The sequence below is a fragment of the Ceratotherium simum genome, chromosome 2 (assembly GCF_057802395.1).
Source record: "Ceratotherium simum simum isolate JZ-2026a chromosome 2, ASM5780239v1, whole genome shotgun sequence".
Classification (NCBI taxonomy): Eukaryota; Metazoa; Chordata; class Mammalia; order Perissodactyla; family Rhinocerotidae; genus Ceratotherium; species Ceratotherium simum.
In genome coordinates, this window is record NC_141901.1 from 64573102 (window position 1) to 64588859 (window position 15758).

The window sequence follows — 15758 nt, forward strand, 5'->3', positions numbered from 1 at the left end:
ATCATTCTTCTTTCCCTTTCATTCCTTAAGTCATCTAAAATCTATTCCAGTAACTGTTAGGTTCACAGTGTTCTTTTCAGTTCATCAAACTGATAGACACAATTCAGGTCAAGGTTTTTAAAGAGAAATTTTATTGGTAGAATTTTGATACAATTATTATTCTTTTTAAATACATCTGTGGTTAAACAAAATATATACATGAAAGTCTTCAAGTAGAAAAAATGAAATATACATTATGGACTTGTACTTAGGAAAATCATAATTGCTCACTTTAGCATATTCAAACAAAATTACAACATAGTCTTTGAAATTTGATATTCCAACCTAGCCTTGTACTCAAACATGTGTTTAGAAATGTTTTGATGACATAATCTTCACCAAAGGAATCAAATCCAAATTCAAACTTGGCCATATGTTTAGAAACCATTCGAGACATGTAGGGATGTTTAGAATAAAATAAAAAGGGATTTGGCAATTTTTCATTCACAGTATTTCTGACATAAAGACTCATTTTCTTTATTGACCAAACTCACAAAGTTGGGGCAAAATATCACTTGGGCAGAAATATCACTGAATCTGCTGCTATTAGAGGAAGCAATGGGATTATCTGGCAGACTCTTGACAGAATACGTCTAGTTCGAAGTAGACTCTTCACTGAACCTAATTGATTCATGATATGTGATACATAAAATTCTAATGCTAAAATTCAAAATAAAGGTTTTTTTCCTCTAGTAAAAAGGAGAGGTTTTACAGTGGCAGCAACAATGAAAAGTAAGTGAAGAAATATAGAGGAGCTCTACTAAAATTTAGTATTTAGAGGGGAAAAAGAGAAAAAAGATAACTATCCTAGGAATATTTAAATCACTTAATGAATATGTGTTGTGTTGTTTTTATAGAAGCACCTTCAAGATATACCTCTGAAAGAATTTTGGATGATAATACATCTGAGGATAAATGAAACAGAAGACATGTTATACACAGGTCCTTAAAGTAATATGAATACGGCAATTTTTCATAAAACCAAGGGGACAATGTGGTTTCTCATTTGGCTATACCAAATAGAAAAATTCAAGTGACCCAGGTTCCACAATCCTAGTTCTGCCAAATTCTTGTTGAACAACCATGCAAAATAGATAACATCCCTATACTTCCATTGTTCAGGTATTAAAATGAATGAGTAGCTCACAGGGCTACTTGAAAAAAAATGGCCAAAGTGAATACAAAGTCACTTATTTGTGCAAAAATGCCAAAGAGAAGCTGAGATGTCTTCTGTAATAGACAGTAAATTATTGGTTTTACCTGTCCCAGACCCTTACTTTTGTATCCACTACTATCAACAATATTTACTCATTAGTTAACCAAACATTTACTGAGCATTTAAGTGTAAATTCATGCTAAGTTTGGGAATAATAGGATGGATGAGACAAAGACATTCTTCTTTTTCACAGACTTTCCAACATCATGATCAAAATTACAAATACTAAATTTTCAAAGCTGTGGGAAGTGTTCAAAGTTATATATTATTATTAAATTTAAGCATAGATTACAACTAATTATGAAATAGAATTCTTCCCTTTGAAAAGATGTCTGTAAAGTGTAATGCTGTAAGTCAAATCCTATGTATCCCTCTCATTCAGCACAAAATTATTTGTACTTCTTGGAACACAATTCCCTAATAACTAAGTTAACGTCTCTTGGCCAGGAGTTCAGTTTCTCTTTACTCACACTGGTACTGACTATCTTTTGAGCCAGTCCCTTTTAAGCAGCTTACTTTGTGAGTGTCAAAACTTTTAACTTTTTTTTTTTTTTAAAAAAAAAGGTCTTAAAAGTGCTTAAGAGTTCTGATGCTCTTTTTAGCCTGCACAGATTAAGTTCAATGGCAGAGGTAGGAAGTAAGCATAAGAGAGCTACGAAAGAAGGAATGAGTCTAAACAATGTATATGTAACAACTATTCCCGTCTATCAATTTTGTCATGGTGATTGTTCACTGATCTTACAGAAGAGTCTGTTTAGATCTGCCAAAACTTCTTGGATCTTTAAATCATTGTAGAATGACATACATAAAACAGAGCTGTCGTCAGAAAAAGCACTGGATTGAGTCAGTGCTCTCCCATTGGCTATCCTCCAGGCGAGTCATTTCAATTCTCTGCAACAGCTTCCTCATTTGTAAAATGGGGTTAAGAATTCCTTCCTCTCAAGGATGTTAGGAGAATCAGAAGAGAAAATACACTTGAAAATGCTCTGTCAATCATAAAATCATACAAAAGTCTTTCTTTATATAAATGTGAGGATTTTAAATGTGATAGCATGAAAAAGGCCACACAAAGAGCCTGACACGTAAATACTAAATAAAGGTCAAATCCCATCCTTTTTTCCTCTATAATTTGTAGTTAGGAAATGGTGAAACATAAACCAAAGATGCCCTCATCAAAAAGACTAACATCCATTTGGCCTTTAGAACCATACTTCTCTGCAAATAGTTTTTTGCTACATAAATTTTCTTTGTATTTTAAGTCTGTCTTGATTCTGTGGCAGAGATCTGGTTCACTAATGCTTCTGGGGGATCATGTCTTGAAACAATCTTCTTCCGTTAATAAAACTTTTAATGCATGTTCTTCAAAGAATTAAATAATTTCCTTTTTGCCAAAGTTCTTATGAATTGGAAAATAATTTTGTTTCAAAGATGGTGACAGAAAGAAAAAAAAGGTTAACTTTCTCAAGGTAGTGCTTTTATAAAGAGTAGAAAGTAGCAGTTTAGCATGTGGGATTCTGATAAGACTTCCCCTATTGAATTAAAAGATTTGTTTTGTTCTATACAACATTTAATGCCCAATTTTGTGCGGCTCTGAGAATAATGTTAAAAATGCAAAAGCTCTCCAGTGACTGAAAATTAAAGTAGCAAGACTGAAATGGTGTGACCTGTGAATTAGCCTGGTTTCTAAAATGTACCAGTTCATAGAATATAAACAAAAGAAAGAAACTAAGCAATCCTTAAACTGGATTTAGCCTTGGCAATTAACAGAAAAATTCACTCACGAGTTAAAAGTATCCAATGCACAGATGTCATCATTTTTTTAAAAATCAGGAACTGTTTTCACAAGAGTAAAAAAGTAAAAAAGGGTAAAAAAATTAATTATATCTTCCATAAAGACTATGGAAATCATATTCTAAAATTAGATATGAAAAATAAGACAATAAAACTCCATTTATAAAGTGCCTTAATGTACCAAAAATGGAGGTCAGATGTTCTTTATTTACAAATGCTTTTTGTTGCATTTACAGAAAGGCAAATATTACACTTGAGAGGCAGCACAGTAGAGTAGAAAACACTCTTGACTTGGAGTCAGAAGACCCGGATGCTAGTCTTGGCTTTGCCACTAATTATCTCTGTGACCCTGAATAAATGGCAGCTTTTCTGGGTTTCAATTTTCTCATCTGTAAAATGAGAGGTAGAACAAGACTGCTTCTGGGGGGCCAGCCCCATGGCATAGCGGTTAAGTGCACGCGCTCCGCTGCTGGCCGCCGGGGTTTGGATCCCGGGCGCGCACTGACGCACCGCTTGTCAGGCTATGCTGTGGTGGCATCCCACATAAAGTGGAGGAAGATGGGCACAGATGTTAGCCCAGGGCTAGTCTTCCTCAGCAAAAAGAGGAGGATTGGCATGCATGTTAGCTCAGGGCTGATCTTCCTCACAAAAAAAAAAAAAAAAAGAAAGAACAAGACAGCTTCTAAGGACAATCCCCTTAGATGTAAAATTCCATGTTAAGCAATGCAATATTTTTGTTCTTAAATCCCAGCATCGTATAAGAGGATGCTACCATATTAATAATCTCTATAAAACTGATTATTCCATAGTAGGAAAAAACATTATAGAACTCTGATCAACCAACTGCATTTGGAGTCAATGATTTGGCTGCTTTGCAAAGGTGCACAAAAGTCACAGTATTTTGGTTACTGGTGTATATGCGGAGGCTTTGAAGAATGCTGAAGCATTCCGGATACAAGGGAAATCACAACGCCAATAACATCTGTTCCTACTTTCCTATGCCTCTGCAGAAGCCGGTGTGGGAATGCCAGGGTGAGGAACACTGAGCTACAGATAAACGAGATACTGTCCTTCACAAAGGTGCAGGGAGTCAGCAAAATAAAGAAGTCGTACATAAGTTAAGCCCTTCATCTTGATTAATAAAATCTAGATTTAAAAACACAAAACTAGTATAGGTATATTTCTGTTTGGAGAAGTTTACTTGGCAAGGTAAACTTTGAGAAATACAAATTTGTTCTCTAGAGAATATTTTGGTTTTTAAAATATTAGCAAATTTATACTCAGATACTTAGCGATTGTTTTCCCCCGAGAGTCAGCCCAACAATAGGGACATCCTAAATTTATTTTATAACAATAACCAGGTAGTATTTCTCAGTGAAATTATCTAATTTGGCCAAACATCAGTGCCAACAACACTGATAAGACAAAGTATTTCCTAAGAGAAAAAAGTTGCTTTCTCATACTAACTTTTTACTGCTGCACACACAGGTTTAAGGACATTTAATTAAACCATAAATGTCAATGCCAATCTGCTAAATGATATGACCAGGCAATCTCTCATAACAGGTGCAAAAGTAGAGTTTCATATTGGTCTAATACTCTATGCTCTGCCTTATCAAAGAAAAAACATATACATTAGTGTATTGAGAATACAGTTAAATAACGTGATGCATATTTTGACAAAAACTTCAGTGAAAGCCAAAATTCGATCTTCAAAATGCACTGGGAAATTTTATAAGCCAGTGCAAATATTATCTCCGTATGTGACATATCAGTACAATTACACATAATTAACTTTTAAAGGCACACATCTAAAGTTCCTGCCTTCATCTAGATCTGTTATTTTCCATAATAGGCAAAACTCACAGACTGTCTCAGGCTTCCATCAGGCTTGGTAGTGGATGCAAACTTCCAAATGACTACTTACACTTATCACGAAAGAGCAGTACCATTATCATTTTCTTTTATACTTTCCCTCCTAAAACATCTCAACAATTGTTTCAGTTGAACACATTCTACTGCAGGAATTCTTAGCTTTAGAATTGCCTAGTAGTGAGAAAAAACGTTTTGAAAATACTACTTAAAAAAGGAGACTGTCGACAGTTCATGGCAATCTGCAGCAGTTCAGAAAAGCATGAAGCAAGCAGTCTACTTTTCCTAATACAGTATAGTTCACTAATTGTAGGTCAGAAATAGAGAAAAAGACACTCTAAAACTTAGACAAAATCAACAGCAATTTCTGCCACATCAGTGAAAAGATGCTTATTTTTGATCTACATCTGAAACAACCGTTTTCATCCTGCAGGGTTTTCTCCCCAACAATTTCAATTTTTTAAACTTAAAAGGGAATATACATTGTGATGAAATAAAGTACAATGGGAAAATGCCTATCCAGATCGATATTTCTTCATAAAACACAAAGAATATTTGAGTGTTTAAGCACTTATCTCAAATTGCAATTTTATTTTTCAAATACACAAGAACCTAGAAATCAACTCATTTATTAACTTCCAAGATACCTGTGTTAGGAAGACTTCTATCTTACTACATTTGCTCCGTACCTTCAATAGTTCAAACTCAAGAAAATGCTGCTCTAGGATTTCTGAAGGCAATTGTATTTATGTAATGCTTGCACAGGAAAGCAAATTGTATGAGGTGGCATTTAAAGAATAAAAATGCAAAATAATATTGTTACAAGCATTTCTGCCTTCATTCTACATTGCCTGTTTCTTTCATTAATAAAATTCATAAAAATGGCAAGGAAGATACAGGAAAGTTTATCATAGACAACACAGTAGCTTTTATAGAAATTTGGAACTTAGCAGATGTTTCAAGTAAATCAAAACATTCGTCTATATAACAGATACATTTGCGAAGTTTTGAAAACATAGCCCACAAAATAATTTAATGTGATAATTGAATTTGATTTAAAAAGCAAAATAACACCTTTTATTTTTTGATGAGATAAAGCAATAAAAGGAAAATTTTCATATATCTAAACCTATGCTGGGAAGTACACAAAAAGACAAAATCTGTATACATGACTAACAAAGAGTCTTATTTTGTACAGATTAAAGAATACCCATTAAAAAAAAACATACATGACCTTTGAGAGTATGTTTCTATGCTGGCAAATACATTTTCTGATACAAAGGCACTTTGAAAACCCAATATGGTTTGGTTCATAAGTTTGCAAGGTACAAACAATTTTACAAACATATGATTATACTGAAGAACGTCAACAATTGTGACATTACATACAAAACAGATTTCCATTTCTTTTTTTTTTTAAATAACACTGGTTTTGTGGGAATGAAAGAGTGGTTTCCAGCAGCTTCAGTGAAAACATTCCAGATGACGGGAGGCCCACAATCTGAATTTCTTACTGGCTAGGATGAGGGGTAGGAGTGAGGGCATTGGAAATGAAAAAAAAAGAAACAAATAAACGAAAAACACCACCCCGGAACAAAACTAGAAGCCTCAGAAATCAAAATAGTTTGGAAGGAAGAGCACAAAAGACAAGACCAAAAGTCCAGGAGAGATCCTCTGAATTCTGATCCCTTAGCTGTGAACTCCCTGCAGAGCACAAACGGCTGACTCTACTAGGTCTAGTTGGTGCTTGGGAGCTGTAGTGACGATTTCTCTCTTTTAATAAGCTAGGTACAATGTTTGGGATTGTACAGTACCAGAAAACTTAGGTCCCCAAAAAAGTATAGCTTCTTTTCATTCATTACATGGCCGCAAAGTCAATCTGTACATAAAGTTGTCTCACTCCAGCCTGAAAATTTAAAACAAACAAAAAAATTAGACAATCAAACAAGCCAACAATAGACTATATATTTCAGAAAAGCTGTAGAAAAAAATCTCATTTTTTTTTTAACAGAATTAATTATTTTTCTCTTCTACCTCTGGGAAATAATTCATTTTTCATCATCAAGTGCCAGTAATTTTATTTTAGAAACAAGTATATTTGTAAGTTGCAAAAAAGATTCTCCTTTACCTCTCCAAAAGAAAGCCAGACTACTAATTACATGCTCTGTCCAAGTGAATTTTGGAAAAATGAGGTTACCCATCTACCATTATCCTGCTAGAGAACACCACAGTGCCTGACTAGTTAAAATCATAAATCAATCCAATCTAAATCTTCCTGTGATAAACGATTAGTAAATAAGTATAACCATCTATTGGTTATTTATTTACTATTGGTTATTTAATTACTTTACACTCTAACTCCTCTCTTCAATTTTGGATATGATCTTGCTTCTCAAGGACACTGCTCTCAAAACTGCCCCCATCTCTCCTGTATTATCAATTTTTCTATATTTGCTGTCTAGAATTCCTTTTCTCTCTTGAACCCATTTCAAGCAAATGGCTTCTGCCGCCTACTACTTTGCAAAGCTGTTTGTCAAGGTCACCTCTAAGTTGCTCAGAGCAGGCTCCATTCTCAGTCCTCATCTTAGCATGTAATCTATCAGCAAGGACAAAGGTGATCACTTCCTCCTACTGAAACACTTTTTCTCCCTCTTGGTTTCCAGAGAATACTCACTGGTTGCCCTTTTACCTCACTTATCAATCTTTCTCAATTTCCTTTGCTGGTTCTTCCTCCTATCTTTGAACACGAAACACTGAAATCCCCAAGGGCTCAGTCCTCAGATCCCTTCTTTTTCCACACTTGTTCCCTAGATGATCTCACCTAGTATCCAGACTTGCAGTACCATCTCTATGCTCACACCTCCCACATTTGTATTTCCAGACTGGAACCCATCCACCACCTACTTGACAGTTCTACTTGGATATCTGACAGGCATTACAACACAGCCAAATTGAACACTGTTCCTCCCCTTGAACCTGTTGATTCTATGTCTTCTACAGCTCAATTCCATCCCTAGTGTTGCAACTTAAAGACCTTTCTTTCCCTCACATCCAACCCATTAGCAAAACCTCTTTGCCTTACCTTCAAAATAACACAAACCCAAAATTTGACCCCTTTACATCACCTCCATCACTACCACCCTGGCCCGAGCCACTATCATCTCTTGTCTAGATTTTGCAGTGGCTGCTGATCTTGTTTTCATGCTTCTACCTTTACCCTCCTTTGGTCTATTTCCAGCAGAGCAACTACAGTGATGTCACTCCATCACTCAAACCCCACAACTGCTTATCTTCCTTATCCTTACAATGGCCTACAAAGCCCTCCCATGACCTGGAGCCTGATTACTCCTCCCCCTTTGTTCACTCTGCTCCAGCCACACTGGCCCTTCTGCCTGGAACAATGTTCCTGGAGACAACCACATGACATACTCCCTCTCTTGTCTCATCTCTACTCAGATGTCAGTGAAGCCTACCCTGACCACACTATATGAAATGCATTCAATTCATTCATCTAACAAATATCTTCTGTGCATCTATTGTATTCCAGGCACTGTTCTGTCCCCTGGGAATACAACAGTGAACAAAACAGATAAAAAATATCCTTGCCCTCACGGAGTTTATATGCAATGGGGAGCTAGGGAGGAGGGGAGATGATAAACAAAAGGAAGTAAATATAGTATGTCAGATGATTATATACGAGCTATGGAAAACAACAAAGCTTGGCGCAAGAGATGGTAAATGCCTCAGCACTGCTGATCTCCCTTACCCATAACCCTTATCACCTTTGATATAAAACTTCCCTATTTGCTGTGTTGCTGTGTTGATTGTGGCTCTCCCATTATAATGCAATGTTTCTAAGATAAAGGATTTTGTCTGTTTTTTCACTGCTGACTCCCAGAACCTCAAGTAGTGCCCAGCACACAGTAGAAGTGATCAATTAATATTTGTTGGATGAACTGAAATTCTACTAATTTCTATCTTTCAAATAAAAATGATTTTTAAAATTAAAGCATACAGTTACAATAAGCACTTTCTTGTCAGTACCATAGAATGAAAGGTAAATTAGAATATTTAAGAGAAAGGAAAAAACCAGAGTGGGGGATAAAATATTAACACTACCTTCTTACAGTAATTTCTGGGCTCCTCAAAGCATTACTTTCTAGCATGGCCTTTTTTGTAGCATTCAATTTGGAGGCATTCAATTTGGAGGCTCTGCACAAAACTAATGAATGCGTAAGAGAAGTCAGGAGATACTCTAACGGAATACAAAGCTGGAAGAGACCCTAGAAGCTTACCAGCACAGAAAACTTTTTAGAATTTTTGCTTCATTAAAAAAAAAAATCCTTGCTGTGGTAAAGTTAAAGCTCTCTGAAAATACATTTAATAGCACTTTCTCCTTAAAGAGGTTTGTGGCAGAAAAAAGAACTTAATATTGGTATGATTTGAGCTAAAAATTAAAACCAGATCTCACTTTTTCTCATTTTAAAAGTGTTGATAAATATCAACCCTACTTATCTCACAGAATTCTTATATATCCATCCAATATTTGACAAATATTTAATAAACCCTTGCTACATACCAGGCACTATTGTAAGAATCATGTGTGAATATATGAGAAAGGGTTTCATATGCTATAAACGCAAATTATTATGATTTATTACAACTATATTTGATTTACTCAACCCAGATGGCTCCTGAAATAACTATACTTAGGAAGTCTTCTGCAAAATTCTTGTATATCTAACCTGAAGAGAAAACAACTATTGCCTAAATAAACTGGCTTAATTTCTTTTCTCTTTCAACAAAATTGTTCATGAAAGTAAAATGGGCAAAAATAAGTTTGCCTCCTATTATTATCTCTGCCACTTTCCTAACCCCCAGCCCTAATACAGTGAAGATGGTAATAAGAAATGAGGTAGCCCAAGGCAATAAAAAGAAAGAGGAGAAACAAAGAGGCTAGGTAAATTGATCTTTGCATAATCATGAGTTAATTACTCAAGCTGATATCTTTCCCCTGAGGGGCTACAGCTTTACACAAAAGCTCAGTCTAACAGAAAAAGTCATTTTGCTTCATCCATCTGTCCTGAGGAGGACAGCTTTCAGTTTTCCAGCTTCCCATTTTCCTTTCTGAATTTCCTTCAAAGTAGGGAGACAAGCGGAATTTCCAAAGAATCCTATATAGTAAGTCGCCTAGTCCCTGAATACAAACTAGGTTTTCTATAAAGTTTATTCACACCACAAAGTCATGACCAATGATCCAGCAGATCAAAACAGGCCTCAGTTCCACCAAATATTCTACCACTGGGATGACACTACGAATCAGAGGCGGGCTGGGGGTTGTCCTTAAAAAGTAAAAAACATATAATACTCATTGTGTCGTATCCTGAGAATAATGTATACACCATAATTCAGTCAACCCTTTTTTAAACTGAAAAGACAGCTATTTTTACACATGTGCTCCTAAGAAAATAAATGTTAACCTAGTGCCATACACTTAGAATATCCTCAATAATATTCATTGTCGTGGAAAGGAAAACAAATCAGAAGTGAAAAATAAACAGGAATATGGCTATAGAAAATTATTGGTTTGTTTGTATTCTCCACCAATTCTCAAAAACTACAGAAATTTTCTACTTCAGTTTTTGACTGAATAATATTAATATTTATCCCTTTAAAATGAAGTCTTGAAAAACTGCTTTACGCTTACATGTGAAAACTAAATCATCTCAGAATTAGTGAAATAGTGAGTGAATATGACAAAATTACAAGTCAAGAACAATAACCTGGGTCTGGATTCCTTTTTCTGTAAATTGAGAGTAATACCACCTGTCTTGTGAGGATATCACAGTGCTTGGCACACGGTGGGCTCTCCATAAATGCTAGCTGCTGCTGCTGTTATTATTTCCACCACTATCAACCAACCAATGAACACTTAAACCTTGTGAGTTAATTAAAAACAACAAATCTAGGGATTTGTTGGCCTCATATCAACCAGCTGTTCACTTCAACCAGCTCAGGAGGCTGCGTTCGCGTGGACATCAAGTACACGTGATGAAGGAAGAAGACGGGAAGTCGGATAAGGAAAAGTTGCAGAGCTGGCAAGCAAAATCAACACTTATAAAAGATTAAAACCCTCTACAAACAGCAAAACAAATGGAAAGGGTGGGAAAACAGCTGGCCACCTGGACAGGGGCAGATAGCTTCTCCTCCTCCCTACTCTCAGCCTCCAGCAGACATAACAAGGTTGGCTGAGGTGTGTGGTCAGAGACAGGAGGGGATTCGGACGGCAGGAGAGCGGAGGAGGTGCAAGTTTCTGACACTTGGGGAACTCTGGTTTGGGCTTGTGAGGAGAGTGTTTGGTTCCTTCTGGGAATCAGTGTTAACTTGTATTTTGGGGCTACAGAATAGAACACAAAAAGCTAAAGCAGGAAACTGGGGGTTTAGGACTGAATAGACATAACAGAAACAGGCAGAAGAGTAGAAAAGATGGAAGAAGTCAAGGTAGAAGTTCTATCCTGGAGTAAACAGTATGCATTAGGCTTCACTGTTTTTTGTGCTTTGTGGAACTGACGAGGGTAATGAACCCCAAACATATTCTAGATTTTTTTTCAAACATTATTTCTAACAAAACAAAAATGTATTAAAAAAATTAACACATTATAATCAGCCAGTTAAAAAAAAGAAACAAAATGTTAAATTGCCTTCCTAATCCAGTATCCCACTTTCTCTTCCTGTTCATATACTAGACATAAAAAATAAGTTTTCTATTTCATCGATTCCCAAATGATAACCCATTTTTAAAAAGTTAGTGCAAGGGAAGAAAAGGAGAGGGGACTTTTTGTACGCCAACAGAGAACAGTGAAGTTTAAAAACTGGATTATCATTTAACTAACAATTCCAAAGGAATCTAAGTACTGAAGAGACTTCCACCAATTCAGTTGTGTTACCCTATATTTGTGCATAGCAAGCCAACTGCTTTAGCCATTAAAGATTAATTAATAACTATGGAAAATGAGAATAAAAAGGACATGCCTAATATACAGTTCTAAATAAAACTTATAGTTTTATAAATAAAATAGAAAGTTATAATTCTCAAACTTCTGATGTTAGTCTTTTCAGTTTAAAGTTATCCTCACATAAATTTTAACAAGAACAACTTTTTAACCAAAACTATTACTTAAGTTGCTTCCAAGTCTTGGCTATTGTGAATAATGCTGCGATGAACACAGGGGTGCATGTATCTTTACACATTGGTGTTTTCAAGTTCTTTGGATAAATACCCAGCAGTGGAATAGCTGAATCATATGGTAGTTCTATCCTTAATTTTTTGAGGAATCTCCATACTGTTTTCCATAGTGGCTGCACCAGTTTGCACTCCCACCAGCAGTGTATGAGAGTTCCCTTCTCTCTACATCCTCTCCAACACATGTTGTTTCCTGTCTTGTGAATTACAGCCATTTTGACGGGCATGAGGTGACAAATGGATAAGGAAGACGTGGTATATATACACAATGGAACACTACTCAGCCATAAGAAACGATGAAATCCAGCCATTTGTGACAACATGGATGGACATTGAGGGTATTACGCAAAGTGAAATAAGTCAGAGGGAGAAGGTCAAATACTGTATGATCTCACTTATTGAGAAGTAGATAATAACAACAAACAAACACATAGAGACAGAGATTGGATTGGTGGTTACCAGAGGGGAAGGAGGGAGGGAGGGGGGCGAAAGGGATAATTCAGCACATGTGTGTGGGGATGGGTTGTAATTAGTATTTGGGTGGTGAACATGATGTAATCTATGCAGAAATAGAAGTATACTGATGTACACCTGAAATTTATACAATGTTATAAACCAATGTTACTACAATAAACAAAAAATTTAAAAAAAAACAACAAAGAAAACTATTACTTAAATTCTGATTTAAGATCAGCAATAAGAAAGATACCTAAAAATGTCATAAAACCAAAAAGGAAAACTTATTACTGAGAAAACCCTTCTTTTGATTTTTCGGATCTAAGGCTACCAGTATTTCAAGTCTTTCTACAAGAAATATACCTAAAGCATTAGTGTGATTTTTTTTCTCAAAAATGGAATAATTTGAGTTTTTTTTAATTTTGATAAGTAAAATCTATGAATAAGATGTAATTTAAAATAAAAAATAATGTAAAAAAATTTTAAATTCCATTTCATGAAATTGAGGACCAGCAGAATATGTGGCCCCAAAATATGCCACTTTGGCATGTGCATTATTTTGAGCTGAAAGCAATCAAGACTCAGCAGTCTCAAGAAAAACTTTTATCTCTCCCTCAACTACCCAAAAGAGTTTAGATAGGCATCCTGGCTCAGAGAGAGCTATTACCAAAAATAACTGTTATCTGAATGCCTATCTGCATGGCGAGGCAAACATCTAATTACCAAACATCTGCTCTTCTCATAGTCTTGTGAATTACCCTTCTCCCCTTGGAAGCCCCAGGCCCTATCCCATTCCTTAGCTCAGGATGGCATATAAGCCTCAACTGCCTTGGGTCTCATATTTTTATGGGGTTCCCATACGTACAACATTAAATTTGTATTCTCCTGTTAATCTGTTTTATGTCAACTGAATTAATAAACCAGCCAAAAGATATAGAAAGGCAGAGAAAAAAATTTTCCATCCCAACAAAATGAAAATGTTACTGCAAACCCTGGGATATACTCATAGCATATGAATATGCATTACTAGGGTATAAGTAGAAAAGGAAAACATATTAATAAAACCTTTCAATTTTGCATACGTCAGAACTAAAACAATGATCACAAAACAACTTTAAAATCACTAAATGTATGGAATGAAAGTCATTAGTAGGGTGACTCCACTCTCCCTCCCGGGAAAAAATGTGTTGAACCCTCTTCACTGCAAGCCTTGAAGAGTTCCTGGTCTCTGCAAGGACTGAAATCAAGTTGGCTTGACCTTAGCAGATAAAAAGGCTTAAAATATTTTTCAGAGCTTAAAAAAAATTTTTTTTTTTTTGTGAGGAGATCAGCCCTGTGCTAACATCTGCCAATCCTCCTCTTTTTTGCTGAGGAAGACTGGACCTGGGCTAACATCCGTGCCCATCTTCCTCCACTTTATATGGGACGCTGCCACAGCATGGCCTGACAAGCGGTACGTTGGTGCGTGCCCGGGATCCGAACCGGCGAACCCCGGGCTGCCGCAGTGCAGTGCGCACACTTAACCACTTGTGCCACCGGGCCGGCCCCAGGGAGCTTAAAATTTTTAAAACCCAAATATAGTTTCCAAAACCAAAGAAACAGCTGAAAAAACTTTCAACTTCAGCCATTTTAAAAGCCAAGATTTCTAAGGTTACCAGAAGAACCTCCCTCCACGTTCTTCAATTACAACTTCAACAGCTCCTGGCACAGACACAGCTGCTTGCACATTTTTAAACCTAGAAATTGCATTCCTTCTCAGAGGGAAAACTGTGGTTAAGTACCAAAGTCTTAGGAGAGGTCAATAGAAGCTCACACTATGAGGGTGGAAGGACATAGTATAACTAGGAGAAAACAGAGGTTCAAGGAGAGAATAATGATCTAGAAATGGTAGTGAAAAGCAAGGTTATTGCTAGCCACATTCTCCTTTTGCCTCTGAAATGGGGAGGAGATGTGAGAAGGATTCAGACATACTGTCAAGGTCTTGCATGCTTCGTTATGAAAGTCATAATGATGCCAACTTATTATAGTTTCTGTTTAAAAAAAGACCTAGTTCGGGGCCGGCCCAGTGGCACAAGCGGTTAAGCTCGCGCGCTCCGCTGCGGCGGCCCAGGGTTCGCCGGTTTGGATCCTGGGCGCACACCGACGCACTGCTTGTCAGGCCATGCTGTGGCAGCGTCCCATATAAAGTGGAGGAAGATGGGCACGGATGTTAGCCCAGGGCCGGTCTTCCTCGGCAAAAAAAGAGGAGGATTGTCAGATGTTAGCACAGGGCTGATCTCACAAAAAATAAAAATAAATAAATAAATAAATAAATAAAAACAAAAAAAGACCTAGTTCTTAAAATTCTGGAGTAAATAAGTGGTTCCAGCACACTGTTTTGTAGTAGGGTAAGTCTTGCTGTCACCTACATAAAAGATTATTTCATTAATTCTTCCCAAAGGAACATAACTATACATTTCTCTTTGTTAGAGAGGAGACATTGTTTAATTTATGCTAAGGTCTTGAATTTAACAAAACTGCATATTATGTTCTATTGTCCATGTCTGAAGATGTGATGTCTGTCTATCTGTCAGTCTCTCTCTCTCTATATATATAGCATTACCATCCTTTTGTGCTTATGGCTAAAAAGACCAATGGGAACTCAACAATATTTTTCCATACTTAGCATATGTAAAGATGGTTTTGGTCAAATACAGTTTTAAGAATTTGTTTAGTCAAAAACTTTATTACACATGTATATTCTCCTAAGCATTGGGAATGCAAAATCACGACACTTGGTGGAAATTTGCAGAAAAATACTTATAGTGTGATACGTTTATTACAGGATAAAGTAATGCTGCTTTGAGGGATCTTTAAGGCTTCAGAGTGAAAGTAACAATTGAATTGGACCTTACCTTAGAGTAGGATTTTTGTCCTATGCAGAAAAGTAAATAGTCTAGTGGGGTTGGAGTATAAAGTACATGGCAATGAACAGCAGGAGAGAGGCTTGAAACATTAATTGCGCCATGCTAGAAAGTTTGGTTTTATCCTGGTGGCAATAAGAAGCCACCAAAGTTTTTATTTTTTAACTTTTTACTTTGAAAAATTTTACAGTCAAAAGAATAGTACAATAAATACCTATTTACCCATCGCCTATATTCA

At 36.2% G+C, this 15758-nt stretch overlaps 1 protein-coding gene and 1 long non-coding RNA gene across 2 annotated transcripts in view; one reads left to right on the forward strand and one right to left on the reverse strand.

Moving 5' to 3' along the window:
* LOC147918039 (uncharacterized) overlaps window positions 1-15758 on the forward strand; it is a 42459-nt gene that overhangs the window by 842 nt on the left and 25859 nt on the right. The gene's annotated exons all lie outside the window — the stretch shown is intronic.
* The window catches only part of SLC30A7 (solute carrier family 30 member 7), a 78812-nt gene continuing 63162 nt past the window's right edge, over window positions 109-15758 (reverse strand). The window contains exon 11 of the mRNA XM_004420770.3: window positions 109-6824. Within this exon, the coding sequence (XP_004420827.1) occupies window positions 6777-6824 (48 nt within the window). The 3' untranslated portion in view covers window positions 109-6776. The remainder of the gene's footprint in view (window positions 6825-15758) is intronic.